Consider the following 18,189-nt stretch of genomic DNA (forward strand, 5'->3'; position numbering starts at 1 on the left):
GAAACGTTTTATAAAAATTCATTGATTAAATGAGCCTCATTCGACCCATTTAAACTGATTTGATTTGTGGAACATGTGGAGAATCCCATATACTTAAACTCTTCATGGCCAAGTGAAGCATTTAAGGAAAACAAGGACTGTCATAGTAAATATGGAAACTAACCTTCGAAGATTTGATTTTGTAGTCTTAAGAGATCATGTAAATCTCTTAAGAATCTCGATCGTCGGTGTAAAGTAAACTGTATCGTTGGATTTAAGGGAGTTCAACTATGAATATGTTCCCTTCATTTGTAATCATCTCACAGTATCCTCATTCATAGTAATTGAATATGATTGTAAGCATTGTTTTTTGTGGCTTTTTTTGTTCTCTCATTGCTTTTATTTGTCTTTGAGTTACTTCTACTTTATTTTCGATGCTTTGGATAAGTTCTATTGTAGATTCTCACTTTTCGGGAATTAGACTGCTTAGGTGAGTTTGAAATAAAGAAATCATCTAATATCGCACAAAGTATAAAACTAAAGTTTTAATCCCGTGACACTAATATGTACTAAATTTGATTCTCAATGGGCGAAAGATAATTGATTGAGATCATTAAAGGTCAAATTATTATTTGTAAAATCTAAATTTGATTTTTTTTATAAGTAGTTGCCATCATTTTGTTCAACGAAACTATTATAGATCTTCGTTTAAGCATGATGTAATATACATTTATATTTTTTAAAAAATTTATTAATATATTGTAACCTTTATTTTTGTAAAATTTAACTCACCTTCACCTATTTTTTTTTGGATAAACTATATTTTTAGTCCTCTAACTATAAAAATGTTATAAAATGATGACCTAAGCAATTGTGCTTGTCTTTTTGATTCAATTATGTTAACTACTATTAACTTTGTGATAAGTTTTGTACTCAACGTTAACATATTGTGTCAATTTCAGTAGTTATTTAAAAAATGAATCCTCAATATTTACATATTATTTCAATCTGGTTTCGATTCTAAAAATATTTATAAAAATCATGACCAAATTTAGATAACATGTAAATGTCAAGGGTTAATTGTTTTATAATCATGATTAAATTGAAATAATGTGTAAATATTAAGGGTTAAATTTGTTATTATACTAATTTTAAAATGGCCACTTCAAATTTCCTCATAAAGTTGATGAAATTGGACAAAAAGGGGCAAATACACTTACTTAAATGACCATTTTATAAATTCTTATAGTTAAGTGACCGAAAAAAATAGTTAAGCATAACTGAATGAACAGAAATGTAATTTACCCTTAGTTCCCCCTCTTGTTTCACTCCCAAAGACGTTGACAATTTGTAATTAATGCAAGGACGACTTACGGAAATCGCCTCTATTTGTCGGTACGCGTGGCACGATATTCGATCTAATAGTCATTAACTGCAATCATTGGAACTACAAAAGGTAGAAATCTACTGCGGACGTTAATTTGCAATAAAATATACGATTATTGTGAATCAAGTTTGGTTTAGATTCGAGTCGTATTAATCGTGTTATGGTTAGAGTTTTGTCATTCTTTTATAATTCACCAAAACATATATATATACGGTTTTTTGAATTTTATTTTTCGATAAAAAAGAAAAATAAATGTAATATTTATTTGTTTATCTCTAATTTTCATTCTTATTTTACTTCAAAGAACAATTTGTATTTTATTTTCGATAAAAAGAAAAATAAATGTAATATTTATTTGTTTATCTCTAATTTTCATTCTTATTTTACTTCAAAGAACAAAAGAGTCATTCTTATTTATGGTTGAAAGTTGTTTTTTTTTATTTCTCATGGTATTTATAAACTCAAGCTTAGAATTAATTTTTCACATTTTGTAGACTCATTAAGGGGTAGTGATTGACCACAAGTTTTAAAGTTGCTCTATATTCAGAGCAATGATTTAACCTTTGACCACTGGTTATGGTAAGAGAAACACTTAACATCTCACCTAACTTCTTTAGTTAAATTAAATCCTTTTTTATTTGTTGGTCTTAAGAAAATAATATATATGTGTGAATAAAGATGAAGGGCTAATTTTTAAATGTAATTTTTCATTAATCAAGAAGTTAATAATTAATTATTACAAGGGGCTGTAATTGTAATTATTCCATTTAGCAAGAGAGGCAAAGCGTTGCTTGTCCCTAGTTTCATCCTTGCATTTGAAATGGCTATAAATATAATCAAATCATTATAATATGCAAATGGTCTCAAAATTAAAATATATTCTAAATACTAATAAAGTTGACTCATAATAATATACATTTTTTAAAATAGAGGGTTTTTCTCTAATAAAAAATAATATATATTTTAAAATAGAGGGCTTTTCTCTAACAAAAATAATATATTTTTAAATAGAATGGTTTTCTCTAAAATAATATTATTTTTAAATAGAGGGCTTTTCTCTAACAAAAGAAATAATATTTTTTTAAATAGAGGGGTTTTCTCATACTTTTTAAAATACAGGGTTTTCCTCTAACAAAAAATAAAACCAAACAAGTAATGGTGGATGAAAATGACCAAAAGAAAATGGTAGACGACAATGATGAAAATGTAAGTTTGAACGTGTTTAAGTTTTTGTTTTGTCTAATTTAAGTGTTAGACGATTTTGAATATTTTATTTTATATATATATATATATATATAATATTTGCTATACTGTGGGGTTTTTAGACTATATAAGATTAAAGATTGACAAGTGTCCTATAAAGATATAGTAAAATATTAAAAATGTAAAATTTGTTTGTAGAATAGAAAAATACACTGTCATTATACCAAATATTAACCCATAAATATTTAAAATTTAAAATAAATAAGACAAATGTCAAAATCTCAATTCACTTGTGTACCAAATATTTACCATTTACATTGGATAATTATTTGGTACATTAGTTGTGAAAAATTTTAACTACACAAGCGAAGTTGAGATTTTGTCATGTCCTTAAATTATATTTAAAAATATAAAATAAATAAGATATGTATTAAAATCTCAACCCCGCTTGTAAATAAAAACTTTTCAAATTTTGTGCACATGGATAATTATTTGGTACACTTGGTGGAAAATTTTGATCTCTATAAACGAGGTTGGGATTTTGCCATTGTCTTAAAATATATCTAAAAATTTAAAAACAAATACAGAAGACAAGAGTCAAAATCTTAACCCCACTTGTGAAATGAAAAAAAATTCTACAACTTGTGTACCAAATTATTTATGTTCAACCGTTAAATTAAGCTGATTCAGATTCAAATTCAGCTATCAAATCCATATCACCGCTAAAAATCTAGATTATTTTAATACCCTCCAAATTATTTCTAGAGAAAATAAATTTTCAAAATAAAAATAATAAATAACATTTTATATTTTTAATTAATTTTTATAGGTGCGATTTTAATTAATGATTAATTTTATTAAATTAATTTGTATAAAGTTTTTCCTAAAATTTTCAAGATTTGTTTATTAAATTACGTTTTATTAGACGCTTAACTTAATTTAAACCTATGCGATTTAGTCCATGTTTTTAATTTATTTTTGCTATCGTATTTAGTTTATGTTTTATATAATTTAATTATTTATTAATTTTATTTGATTTATTGTATAATTTAGTTAATTTCATGATAAATTTTAATTTTGTTTTGGATTTAATTTCAAATGATTTGTTTGTGTGGTCTATTAGTTTATTTGATTAAAATCTATTTATTTGAAACAAATTTAAATTTTTAAATATTTTATGAGTTTTAAAAATAAAAAAATAGTATTTTATATTTTAAATTTAGGATAAACTATCAAAATAGTCACTTTTGTTTGCCGCAGGTTACATTTTAGTCACTTGTGTTTGAAATGTTATGTTTTAGTCACTTACATTATTGTGTTGTAACATTTTAGTCACCAAGCCATTAAAAACTGTTAAAGGTGTAACGGTAAACTAACGTGGCACATTAAGTCATCATTTCAAACGAAAATTTTAGGATAAATTCTACAATTGGTCCCTATATCTTTTTCATTTTGAGCAATTTAAAATTTTTATGTGCTTTTAACTTTCTTTCTTTTTTCCTTTAATTTTCCTTTTCTTCTATTTCTCCCTCTATTTTTTCCATTCTTCATTTCTTTTAATGTAGTTTTCCTATGTTTTTCATTTGTTAAAACTAGTCCACAAGCTTGCCTCACTCGAAAAAGTTAAATTGTTCAAAAAATAAAAGTATAGGGACTAATTTTAATAAATAAAAATATAGAAAACTACATTAAAAGAAATGGAGAAGGGATGAGAACGAAGGAGAAGTAGAAGAGAATGAAAATAAAGAAAAAAGTTAAAAAAATTAAATTGCTTAAAACAAAAAAATATGGGAACTATTATAAATTAACCTATAATTTTTGTTTGAAATGATAATTTAATATGTTACATCAGCTTACCGTTTCACCGTTAAGGGCAATTAATGGTTTAGTGACTAAAATGTTACAACGCGATAATGTAAGTGACTAAAACGTAACATTTCAAACATAAGTGACTAAAATATAACATGAGATAAACAAAAATGACTATTTTAGTAATTTATCATTAAATTTAATATAATTTCATGGGTAATCTACAAAAATAGTCACTTTTGTTTGCTTCAGGTTACATTTTAGTCACTTATGTTTGAAATGTTACGTTTTAGTCAATTATGTTATTATTTTGTTACAAAGTGATCACTCTACCGTTAAGTTCCCTTATCTCTCTAACAGTAATCCTATGTGGCAGTCAAACTAGATTTTAAGTGCCAATTTGGATTTCTAAATGGGATGAAAATAGATTTTAAATTAAATAAATTTAATTAATTAAACCTAAACCTTAACTGAAAAAACTTTTCATCTCCTCTTTTTAATATTTCTTCATCTTTTTTTTAGGTTTTTTTTTTCATTTGACTGGAAAAACTATTATTAAGATCAAAATAGTTGAAATCAATTTGACTGCTTCATAAAGATGGATTCAATTGAGAGTTCATGTATGTCTTCTTTGCATTCCTCTGTCTCTTTTATTCAATACTGAAAAACAAAAGATTGAATTTTTTATTGTTTAATGAAAACCCTAAATTAAAATTCTTGATATTTTCTTCGACTTTTTGAAATTGCTTGTGAACATGTATTTTATTTTGCGTCTGTAGACATCCCATAAAATGCAACTAGAAACATGTTTTCATGAACCTGGTTCATTCAAGTTAATTATAATTTTTTTTAGAAAAGGGTTGTTACTTTCACTGTTCTTGTTCCTAATCATTATATTTTCTAGTTTTTTCACAGTTCTTGAATAATTGGTTGCTCAATCAAAATTTTCTACTCTGAATCAACTTGTATGTTCACAATCTCTTGTGGGTATTCCATATTATTCTTTCTTACTGCTGATTTTGAGTTGAATTACCTTGCTATCTTTTTTTTTCCTGGTCTTGGGTAAGTTTCGGTTCAGAGTTAATTGGTTAGTAGCTTTTGTTTTCTTTAAATTATATTTCTATGTTATTAGTTTTATCTGCTTAGTACTTGGATTATCTTTTTTCATTCGACTTGAAGTTGGTGATATATGAAAATACTTGGGTTGAATGCTGTTTTGGTGTTTAAGTTATCTTTTTCATTTATTTACCCGCACATTTTTGCTTAATTAGTTGAATTGCAGTCCGTGGCATTGATGGTCTTGTAACTGGAATCACTTTTTCTGCCAATTCTGTGCTTATCCAAATAAATCATTATATTTTCTAGTTTTTTCACAGACACCATCCTTGATAAGCACAAAATTTAGAATTAGTTTTCAACCAAGATTATTCTCTTTGGATAAAATAGGAAGCATAACTCTTACCAGCAACTCCTTCATATGGTGTTTTGATCCTCGATACTTCTTTGTCAACTATTACCAATGGTCGACAAACTCGACCTCCATCAGAAGAAATATACACGCACCTCTGATCAACAATTTCAAATATCAAGAATCAGTAAATATTTAAAAAAAAAGCTCAAACGATGAAAACTACTAGTGATACCTGCACTCTAGTTCAATTTTTTAGAAAATATAGAAAACAGATAGGAACACCACAATTTAAAAGGGATTAGATTAGACCATGCACAGTGGTATTTAGCTTTAATATATGTGAGTTCATGAGTGCATATGCAAGTATACATCATGTAACCATGTGGTGAAGCTGGCATTTGAAAAACAAATCATCCACAATTCTTTTTCTTCTCCATCTTAAAGCTAGTTTTTGAGCATATACCCTATAACTTCTCTGTAAAGAATCCTATCGCATAATTACTGAGATAAACTGATTTATCTTCTACACTTTCTATTGTATAGTTTTTATTTATTCAACTTCCCATGATAGGCGAGGATTTAAACATCTATTCACAAGCCATTTATTTTAAATTCCTGAACTTACCCACTAAAATGAGTTTTGAAAATTATAAACTACACAGACATGAGACATACACATGGGTAAAAACAATGCCATGTAATAGAAATGATATGACAACCCAAATTTTAATACAGAAGCTTCTACCACGGACGATATTAAAGCAAGAAAGAGATTAACCAGACTTGTTACACTGAAGATTCACAAAAGAACTTTCTTGAAGAGACAAAAAATAATTATGTTACTGTCTCCCAAAACATAGACTTTAATTTTAACTCAGGTGTAGTTTGATGCAAATGTATATGTTCAGCTTTTCATTTTAACTTAGGTGTCAATATGTGAATAATGATTACTGTTTTCATGTTCTAGATTATGTATTTTAATGTTGTCTAAATGTGAATATCGACTGTTGTCTGAATGTCCTAAAATGTTCATAAATTCATTACTGATGTTGTTTGAAATTGAACTGAAGTTGAGATAATGTTTTTCCAGGTTTGAATTGTTGTGCAATTTGTTGATACTAATATAATGTTTTATTTTCTTTTTTTGGTTTAGGGTTTGAAGTTGAACAAAATACTTTAGGGGGAGATTTTGGAGGAGAAGCGTTTGACTCAGATGATAGTTCATATAAAGCTTATGAGTCAGGTACTTCTTATTTTGATTTTTTTGAGTCTGGTGGTGATAGGGTAGATGAACAAGAGGTTGAACTAGTAGGTGAAATGATACATAATGAGTTAGACCACTTACTGGGTTCAAGTTTTTAGAGTTTAGAAGATGATTTTGATAGTAACAGTGATGATGATTTGAATAATGATGTGGATTATGGTAAATATGGGAATAAAAAGTACCATCTATTCAATCCTCAAACTGATATGAGGAAGCCTATATTGATAAAGGGTTTGGTTTTCCCTAGTAGAGACATTTTAAAAGCTGCAGTTAAACAGTGTGGGAGGATAAAGAGGGTAGTAACCAAACTAACTAGGAATGACAAGCTTAGGGTGAAATCAGTCTGTGCACCTAGTTGTCCATGGACGTTATGGGCATCCAAGTTAAATCCCAAGGATCCAATGGGTGGGAGTTGGCAAATTAAGACCTTAGTCAACCACCATAAGTGTAGCAAGGTAATAAAAAATAAGAATATTACTTCAAAGTGGATGGCTAGACATTATTTACACAAATTTCAAGTTGATCCCAATTATTGCTTAACATCCTTACAAAATGATATTAGGGTGGATTTTGGAACAATAGTGTCTCGTACTAAATGTATGAGGGCTAAGGTTAGGGCTCTAGAATTAGTTCAAGGGAATCACAAAGCCCAATATGCCAATATATACAATTATTTACTTGAGTTAAGGAGAAGTAACCCTGGTACAACAACCATCTGTAAATTAGACTGTAGGCTATTTCAGAGGCTTTATATATGCCCTGAAGCATACAAATCAGGTTGGTTAACTGGTTGTAGGAGAATTATAGGGTTAGATGGGTGTTGGCTGAAGAGATTTTATGGTGGACATTTGCTTGCTGCTATTGGGGTTGATGCCAATGATTGTATATATCCAGTGGCTTTTGCTGTAGTTGAGAGTGAAAACAAACAATCATGGTTTTGGTTTCTCGAGTTGTTACAGAGGGATTTGGAGATCGACAACTCCTACAATATATGTTTCATGTCTGACAAACAAAAGGTACTATAAAGTTACAGTACATGCTAAATTGTTTATATAAAAATGATTGCTTAGCATGTTGTTTTAATTGTTTTATAGGGTTTAATAGAAGCGATTTCTTTTTTGTTCCCTAATGCTGAAGCAAGAAATTGTGCCAGACATCTTTACAACAATTTTAAAAATATGGAAGGATTTAGAGGCCAAGTTATGCGTCTTACTTACTGGAAAGCTACTAAAGCAACTTTTCCAAGACAATTTGAAGAAGCAATGTCTGAAATGAGGTCACTGTCAGAATCTGTTGAGGCTTGGCTGCGTGACAAGGATCCAAGAACTTGGTCAAAAGCCTACTTCTCAACCAGATGCAAATCTGATCTACTACTGAACAAAAACAGTGAATGTTTCAACAAGGTTAAAAATTATTTTTTAAATCTGACTATTTATCACTTCATGTTGTATAATTATTGTTGGAGTTATTTAAAGACTTGCTCTCCTTGCAGATCATTTTAGAAGCTAGAGATAAACCCATCCTAGCGATGTTGGAAATAATTAGAAGAAAAGTCATGACTAGGTTGGTTTCTATGAGAGAGGCTGCTGAAAAGTATCCTGGACCTTTATGTCTAAGGATACAGAAGAAGTTGTTTGAAATTGTTAGTCAGTCCAATAAGTAAGTTTTGCTAACTCTTTTTTACTTAGCTTGAATTCTGTTACTTGGATAGAAAAGTTTTTAATTTTAAAATGTTACTTTGTTTATAGTATATGGGCGGTATATGCTGGAAATGAGAAGTATAAGGTAGACTGTGGATTAGGCAACAAGCATGTGGTTGACCTCCTCAACTCCTCCTGTTCATGTAGAAAACGGGACTTGTCAGGAATCCCATGTAAGCATGCTGTTTCTTGCATGCAATTAAGCATGCAATTACTTGCTGTGAGCCCTGAAACTTATGTAAATACATGTTATATTGTCACTACCCAGTTGAATATTTACAGCCACTTGATTAACCCTGTAAAAGGTAATAGCCCTAAAAACCTAAAACTTTATGAAATATTACTTATTTATAAAATGTGTTTGACATCTTTAAATTTTTGTGTATAGGTCCTATGCAATGGGAACATGTAAGGGACATGGAACCCATCATTCCTCCCATAATTAGAAGGCCCCCAGGAAGACCCAAACAAACAATGAGGAAGGAAATAGATGAAGTAAGAAATAGTAGACCAAAATTAAGCAAGACAGGACAGCAAGCTAATTGCACCAAATGTGGCAAACCAGGCCATAATACAAGGACTTGCAAAGGGATTGTTGGGGGTAACCAAATGGCAAGCCAATCATCGAGCCTGCAAATTTTGAACGAAGCCACTTCAATGGATAACACATCAAGCCAACCACCTTTAACCCAACAAAGCTCAAACCTGACAGCAAATTTTAGGGCCAAATTACCTTTCAAAAGGAAATCTATTTTGTGAACAAAGAATATATCCTTTTGGAAGGGTTGTTGAATCATGTTAACAATACATTTTGTCTTAATTGAGGGTGTAAAACAATATTTTTTTTAAATGTTAAACTATTGAACAATTACTCGAGAAATGGCTATTGGACATGTTAGATATTCAACTATTGGACAATTACTTTGAAGCTTGTTGTTTTAGTTGCTGGATTGCAGGTAAGCATCTGTTTACTTGCCCTGGCAACTATGTGGAGTTTTAATTGTTAAAACATAGAACCTGAATCTGTGCGTGTATTTGACATTTACAAGATAGTTGCAGGGGCTGGTGTGCTTGCAGGCTATGACAAGCTGTAAGTCCTTTTCTTTGGAAAGAAATATGGATTTGGTGGCGGCTAATGTGGAAGGTGATTTTGCTGCCTTAAAAGAATGATCTAGCGTCCCAAGTTCGAATAATGTTGGAAGGACAAAGTGCTTATGATAGTCCCTGTTCCCAGTAATTAGGATACACAAATTTGGTAAAAGAAAATATTTTATGTTAAAAAACTTCTTTGTTTACTTAAGAATGACTACTGGTGTAATTAAACATGGTTCAATCTTTACACATGTTATTTTTATTATTTAAAACTATATAAAATATGAAAAGATAAAAATTATTAAAATAATAATCATTTGATAAAAAGTATATTAGTATGCAAGTGTATAACAACTTTTCTCTTTACTGCAAGAAAAGATATAATTACAAAAAGGTAGTTGTACATACAAAAACGACATATGACAATTTAAGAGCCGCACAATGAACAAATAGTTGTGTTCTATGAGACAAATAGAAATAAAAGTTAAAGAATATGGTCTTTTTCTTTTATCTTATTTATTGAAATTAAGCTAAGGAATCTGAACAATTTCTTTTAAAATTTTGTGAAGTAACTGAAGCTTTGAGAAGAATGGGCAATGATCACTCCCTTTAATCTTGTAAACTCCTTTTGGTGGGTTCTCTCTTACTAGTTTCTCTTGCACATCCGGTGAAAGAGCTCGGTCATCCATTGCATGAATCTAGAATTGTCGTCCGCTTCCGTACTTCTCGGGGCGTAGTGACAGTTTCTCCATTATAGGACCCAGTAGAGTAGGTCTCATGGTAACAATGGCCAAAGCTACATCCTGGAATAGAAACCAAGTATCATGTTAAAATAATATGATTCCATAAATGCACACAACAGTTAGACTCGAGTATGGTATTAACATATTAAAATGCAACATAATATTCACCAATAAAACCAACACGAATCATCAGAAACTACGGTATCTTGAGTCTTGACATACATTATATTCATAGCCTCTTGTACAAAAAGTCTAATGATATATCTCCTTTCCTGTTACGTTATCCATTCAAACGATTGCAGCACTAGATTTCATTAACCATAATGCAAGAGTACACCAAATAACAGAAGAAACATATACAACATTGATTGGCCCAAAAAATGGTTATATATGCATAATTCATAGCTAAAGCTTCAAAGATTTCATTGCTTACATATTATAACTTTTGTGCCCCTAAAAGTTGGAAATCATTGATTACATTATAGTTAAAGCAGATTTGTGTAACTTGTACCTTTAATCAACTGAATTGTTACCTTATTTTGGAACATCAAAACAATGAAGAGGGGACCATACTCCATGATCAGGTCTATCCTTATTTCTTGTACGTTTTTCATGCTTTTCACTTCCAGAACCTGAACCATGCAGTGCCTTTTTTATGAACTTGTCATTTGAAACACTTTTTGTATCAAAATCACATTTCAAAGCAGCAATATCATTAGAGACACGACCATTCAAACCCAATCGTAAATTCGTAGGTCGCAAAGGTCTCTTGACATTGTCCAGGCTCATAGTTTCAGTTTTCTGCTGAGCCTAGACAGCTGCTGAAAACTAATTTTGTCCCATTTCATTACTCGAAAGTATGCTTCTTATTAACTTTCCACCAGCCTCCTGTTGTTGAAGTTGTCTCGAAGCAGTTGAACCAGGTGAATTTGCTACAGAAGATGATGCACATTGCTGTTTTGATTCACCCTCTGAGACCTAGGAAATTTAAAACAAGAATCATAATTTGCATTCAATAATTTGAAAAAGTGGGACAATTCAAAAACCAGCAGCACTAGCACATATAAAACACATAACAATGAAATAGAATAAAACTTGAATATAGTTGACAATGGATGAGTGAGGGGAAATGAGACAAACAAAAGGCAAACATCTTACATGAGGAGCATTTCGGTCTTTTGGTTTTAGAATGATCTTTTTCTTCACCGAATCGGCAGAAAAAGTGATTCCAGTTACAAAACCATCAATGCTACGGACTGCAATTCAACTAATTAAGAAAAAATATGCGAGGAAAAAACTAATAACATAGAAATATAATTTAAAGAAAACAAAAGCTACTAACCAATTAGTTCTGAACCGAAACTTACCCAAGACCAAAAAAAAAAGATAGCAAGGTAATTCAACTCAAAATCAGCAGTAAGAAAGAATAATATAGAATACAGAGATTGTGAACATACAAGTTGATTCAGATTAGAAAAATTTGATTGAACAACCAATTATTCAAGAACTGTGAAAAAACTAGAAAATATAATGATTAGAAACAATAACAGTGAAAGTAACAACCCTTTTCTAAAAAAATTACAATTAGTTTAAATGAAAAAGGTTCATGAAAACATGTTTCCGATTGCATTTTATGGGATGTCTATCGATGCAAAATAAAATACATGTTCACGAACAATTTCAAAAAGTCGAAGAAAATATCAAGAATTTTAATTTAGGGTTTTCATTAAACAATAAAAAATTCAATCTTTTATTTTTCAGTATTGAATAAAAGAGACAGAGGAATACAAAGAAGACATACCTGAACTCTCTATTGAATCCATCTTTATGAAGCAGTCAATTTGATTTCAACTATTTTGATCTTAATAATAGTTTTTTCAGTCAAATGAAAAAAAAACCTAAAAAAAGAAGAGACGAAGAAAAATTAAAAAGAGGAGATGAACAGTTTTTTCAGTTAAGTTTTAGGTTTAAAAATTTTAATTAATTAAATTTATTTAATTTAAAATCTATTTTCATCCCATTTAGAAATCCAAATTGGCACTTAAAATCTATGGGATGTCTACCGACGCAAAATAAAATACATGTTCACAAACAATTTCAAAAAGTCGAAGAAAATATCAAGAATTTTAATTTAGGGTTTTCATTAAACAATAAAAAATTCAACCTTTTGTTTTTCAGTATTGAATAAAAGAGACAGAGGAATGCAAAGAAGATATACCTGAACTCTCCATTGAATCCATCTTTATGAAGCATTCAATTTGATTTCAACTATTTTGATCTTAATAATAGTTTTTCCAGTCAAATGAAAAAAAAACCTAAAAAAAGAAGAGACGAAGAAAAATTAAAAAGAGGAGATGGATAGTTTTCTCAGTTAAGGTTTAGGTTTAAAAATTTTAATTAATTAAATTTATTTAATTTAAAATCTATTTTCATCCCATTTAGAAATCCAAATAGGCACTTAAAATCTAGTTGGATTGCGACATAGGATTACTATTAGAGAGATAATGGAACTTAATGGTAGAGTGATCACTTCGTAACAAAATAAACTAAAACGTAACATTTTAAACATAAGTGACTAAAATGTAACCTGAGACAAACAAAAGTGACTATTTTTGTAGATTACCCTAATTTCATTGCATTGCTGTAGACAGCCCAACAGACAGGAGCTGAAAAGGAGCCCACAAAATCCTAGAGATAAGTTGACTAACAAGTCCGAGCATAATCTCGGTCGCACACTCATCGTACTAAATATTTTTGACTGAAATCAACGGTCAATATTCCTCGTACATATTATCAACAAAATGACTGCGGTACCACCCTATCCATCGCTATCTTGCCTTTCCCGCGATTCAAATCCATTTTTCTCCGAAACTGGGAACCCCAAGGCGTATATATATATATAAATCTAGAATTCCAGATCAGAAAAAACATTAAATTCCAGATCAGAAAGAAAATAGTAATAAAAAAGAAAGCTGGAAAATGAAGGTAGTTGAAAAGGAAAGTCCATCTGCCTCAGCCGCAGAACGTGAACGAAGCTCTTAAACTATTTTTTTTTTCCTTTCCTCTGGAAAGAGCGGCAAAATCACCGCTAGAAACCCTAGATTTTCGTATTTCTTAAACTGCTGTTCCTTGTAATTCCGGCATCGAATGGATGTCGATTTGAATCTTTGAACGGTGTTTTTCTTTTGGGAGAACGATTAATAAACTGAATAAGCAATTATCATATTCTTAACTTTCTGTTCAGAGCTCAGCGAATTCTTTTAGCAGTTTGTATTCACTCATGAAGAAGTTTCATCGTCATTGGCAGAGGATTGTAATCCTCTCTTTTCTCTCTTTCTCTGTATTCGCTCAAATCGTGTTGGTTTCGCAGAGACTTAACCCCCTCGCTTTTATTGGTAATATTCTTCGTCTATGTAGATTTTTAGATTATACGAGAACACTTAAAATTTTAAGCTACATAAGTCGCGCTTACCTTTTTTTTTTTTTTTGTATAGAAGAAATTTTGGTGTGTTTCATTTTTGGCCTTCTGTGATTTTTATTTAATTTAACTGTCGGGATGTTGACTGTTCCTGTTTCCTTGCATTTATGATTCTGTCACGGCAGGGCGGAAGGATTCTGTGGAGGATTTAGCCAGTATTGTATAGATCTCTCTTACTCGGATCTGCTGTATTTTTTTTTCATTTTTTTGGTAGATTTCTAACGTGTTCTTTTGCTTTATTTGATACAGAAGTATATGAAAGATGATTTAAGACTTAACGCAATAGAACAGGTAACTTTCAGATGTATGGATTTAGTGTAGTTTGCTTTGAACGTTTTTTCTTCAAGTGGTTTTGAGTTTTGACCGTATGCAATTCAATCTTTGTTGCTTTTTTATTCAGGAAGCCGCCGAAGGTTTAAAAGGTCCAAAAGTAGTTGTTTTCAAAGAGATGGATTTCAGTTCTGAATTTAATCACGGTTCTAACCAGAATCCTGATTTCGATCAATTGGGGGATCCGCAAGATACATCAAAATTTTTAGAAGCAAATGGTTAGTAGTACTGGGTGCTTGTGGTGTCTTTTAATTGACTTCTAGGTCATAGAGCTAATGTGCGTGCGACTCTGTGTTGCTCCACTTTCTATATTCAGGAACTAATGGTAAAGGAAAAGACGATCATCAAAATCAGCAGAATATAATACGGCTAAACTCCAGGGAAAAGGTGTGTATGTGTCTGAACTTTTAATTCTAAGTATGCTGAGATGCTATACATTTGAATCCAAGTTTAAACTATAGATGGTTGCAGTAATGTATGCTTTTCAATCTCGTGGGCAAAAGCATATGTTGGTATTGAAATTATAAATGTCTTGCCAATTTTGCCAGACCATCTCCTTTTATCAATTTGTACCACAATTCCCTGTCCATTGTATTTAAATTGCTTCCTACTAAAATTAGATTGTATATTTGTTGGATTGTAATGCAAAAGCTGGTGAAGCAGTGCGTCGTATCTAAAATCTGAGCCATACCAGAACACACAATGAGAATAAGAAACAGAAAAGCCCTTTTTCTACCACAAATTTCATTGGCTATTGCCATCAAATTGATGGTTACTGTTCTTTTTGGGTTCAGTGGGGATGTCGGCTTTTTTTTTTTCTTTCGAAAATGGTTAGAGCTAGAGCAAGTCATGTTTGTTTCAATATATTTGTAACATATAGTTAACACTAATATATTTGTTGCAGGAACAATACAATCAAGAAACAGGTAGCCATGATCAACATTTACGGTCTCTATCACACAAGGTAATGGATGAGAAGGTAAAGCAGATGAGAGATCAGCTCATTAGAGCAAAAGTATACTTAAATTTTGCACCACCTGGTCGTAATACTCACTTGGTGAGAGAGTTGCGAACACGAATCAAAGATGTTGAGCGAACAGTCGGCGAAGCCAGCATGGATTCAGAATTGCCAAGGAGGTAATAGATTTCAACTTATATTCAATCATAAACATGAGCTCTTGAATAGTATTAAGTGAATTAGCTTAGATTGAATTGCTTTCACTTAACTTTATATCTGAAAAACTGTTGAATTTTCAGGGCTTCACAGAAGATGAGATCTATGGAGGTTTTGTTGGCCAAAGCAAGTCAAGTATTCCCTGACTGCTCTGCGATGGTCAGAAAACTTCGTGCCATGGCTTACAATGCTGAAGACCAGATTCGGGCACGGAAGAATGAAGAGTCATATCTTGTTCAACTTGCTGGAAGGACTACCCCTAAGGGCCTTCACTGCCTCTCTATGCAGCTGACAGCAGAATATTTTTCCCTTCAACCCGAGGAAAGGGAGTTCCCTAACCAAAAAAAATTGAATGGTCCGGACCTTTATCACTATGCAGTATTTTCTAACAATATTCTGGCTTGTGCAGTGGTTATTAATTCCACAATTTCATCTGCAAAGGTTAGCCTTCGGTGATTTTCAATAAATTTCAATCCCTGCTTTTTTTATTATGTTAAACATAGTTGTTTATAGAGAGTATTTATCATTCTAAACAATCACATAACAAAATTGTGTGCGATAAATTATGCTAGGATGCTCTGAAGGTTATTGTTTTACATTGCTGGACAATAATTGAAACACTTGAACTTTATAATGAATAGTAATGGATTGAGCTTTCCCAAATTCTCCATGCAGTTCTTTCACATTTCCTATATACCAAAGCTTATCCCTAACCTGCCATTAGATTAATTTCCTCCTTAAAAAGACAATACTCTTCTGTCATTACTCCCCTTACTTTGATGGGTTAAGTATAGCTAGCTCAGGATGGCCCTCTGATTTACTTGTTGTGGATGTAATAAACCCTGGTAACTAATACTTGGTTATGCAGGAGCCAGAGAAAATTAGTTTTCATGTGGTGACCGATTACCTCAACCTCCCAGCAATTTCAATGTGGTTTTTATTAAATCCTCCTGGCAAAGCTACAATTCATATTCAGAGTGTAGAAAGTTTTGATTGGTTGTCAACCAAATATAATTCAACATTGAAGGAACAAAAGTCGTATGATCCAAGATATAGTTCAGCCCTCAATCATCTGCGGTTCTATCTGCCAGACATATTTCCAGCACTGAATAAGATTGTGCTCTTAGATCATGATGTGGTAGTGCAAAGAGATTTAACTGGAATTTGGAGTGTTGACATGAAGGGGAAAGTAAATGCAGCTGTGGAGACTTGTCTGGAAAGTGAAGCTTCATTTCGTACAATGCGCATGTTTTTGAACTTTTCGGACCCGTTTTTGGCAAAGAAGTTTAATGCAAATGCTTGCACATGGGCATTTGGTATGAATTTGTTTGATCTCCAACAATGGAGAAGAAAAAAATTAACCATGCTCTACAGAAATTACCTGCAACTGGTATGGGGCTAGCACTTCCTTTCTATTTGCTTTGCTTACTGCTAATATGATATGCTTGTAAATTGATTTTGGTTCCATGGTAATCTGAAGTTGCATGTTGATTCATTGAAAAGATAGTTAATTTTATCAGGTGCTTTAGCTTATCTTTGGAAATTGGGATTGTTATCATCTGGAGAAATTGAGTTTTTACCTAAAGATTGTCTGTCTAAATTTCAAGATAGGTCATCTTTCTTACCCCCTTTTCCTCTTTATTCCCTAGAGAGATCTATATCTGTCTAAGCTTTGTCTTACGGTGGCCTGTGAATGGTGAACACTGACAAGCAAAAATCTTTTATGGGTTGGAATTGATTCATACCTAAAAATCAGTGTCATCTAGTTTATACATTCATATTAGTTTCTTCAAAGTATTTTGCATGCTGCATATCTGCTCCTAACATGATTTAAAGGTGTATTTATATTCAATTCAATTCAAAGCTGGTATTATTGTGAATTCTTTTCATTTTTAAATAATAATTGTGTTTTATTATCCAACTTGTTTGCTTGGTGTTTGATGGCAGGGACTTACGAGGCCATTGTGGAAGGCAGGAAGCTTGCCCTTAGGTTGGATTACTTTCTACAACCAGACTGTGGCTTTAGAAAGGAGATGGCATGCGCTAGGGCTTGGCTATCACTCAGGTCTTCGGCGGGCTGATATCGAGCGGGCAGCAGTTATACACTATGATGGAGTCATGAAACCCTGGTTGGAAATAGGAATTGCTAAATATAAAGGCTATTGGAGCAAACATATGCAGTATGACCACCCTTACTTGCAGCGGTGCAATATCCATGAATAATTGATACGATCACGGCATACACGTGGAATAATTTGATTCATTGATGTAAATTTTTAACCCAGTTTTTACCCCTCAGAATAGTTCAGGCGTGTAACATTTCAGGGGTTTAGTCTTATTTGTGGCAATGACCAAAGGTAATAAGTTTCTGTAGGGATGCTGCATTGCAGGTATACCTTTGTACATAATTGTTATGATCACAATTCCCCTAGGTTCCATCACGGATTCTTGAAATGAAAGAGGAAGCAAATAAATTATTATTATTATTATGGAGATATTATAAAGCTATTGAAGATATGAAAATAATTTAGGTTGGGTCAGGGACCATTAACTTTGTTGTCCCTCCTGGATCAATCTTTGTTTTATAAGAAGATGACGTGACACGTGGATGGAAGTGGT

General features: G+C 31.6%; 1 protein-coding gene across 1 annotated transcript; it reads left to right on the forward strand.

The window, feature by feature from the left end:
- The first annotated feature begins 13,525 nt into the window (after positions 1-13,525).
- Positions 13,526-18,065, forward strand: LOC105766712 (probable galacturonosyltransferase 6). The gene is made up of 9 exons (XM_012586293.2): positions 13,526-13,983; positions 14,192-14,226; positions 14,316-14,357; positions 14,467-14,614; positions 14,713-14,783; positions 15,301-15,533; positions 15,654-16,011; positions 16,439-16,960; positions 17,518-18,065. Exons 1-9 carry the CDS (start codon positions 13,869-13,871, stop codon positions 17,791-17,793), a joined length of 1,800 nt encoding a protein of 599 aa, XP_012441747.1. The 5' UTR covers positions 13,526-13,868; the 3' UTR covers positions 17,794-18,065.
- The last annotated feature ends 124 nt before the right edge of the window (positions 18,066-18,189 follow it).

The sequence above is a fragment of the Gossypium raimondii genome, chromosome 7 (assembly GCF_025698545.1).
Source record: "Gossypium raimondii isolate GPD5lz chromosome 7, ASM2569854v1, whole genome shotgun sequence".
NCBI lineage: Eukaryota > Viridiplantae > Streptophyta > Magnoliopsida > Malvales > Malvaceae > Gossypium > Gossypium raimondii.

Coding starts and splice junctions, on each gene's coding strand:
- LOC105766712 (XM_012586293.2), top strand. CDS start 13,869: ATGAAGAAGTTTCATCGTCATTGGCAGAGGATTGTAATCCTCTCTTTT. Junction 13,984..14,191: donor TAACCCCCTCGCTTTTATTG/GTAATATTCTTC, acceptor CTGTCACGGCAG/GGCGGAAGGATTCTGTGGAG. Junction 16,012..16,438: donor CCACAATTTCATCTGCAAAG/GTTAGCCTTCGG, acceptor TTGGTTATGCAG/GAGCCAGAGAAAATTAGTTT.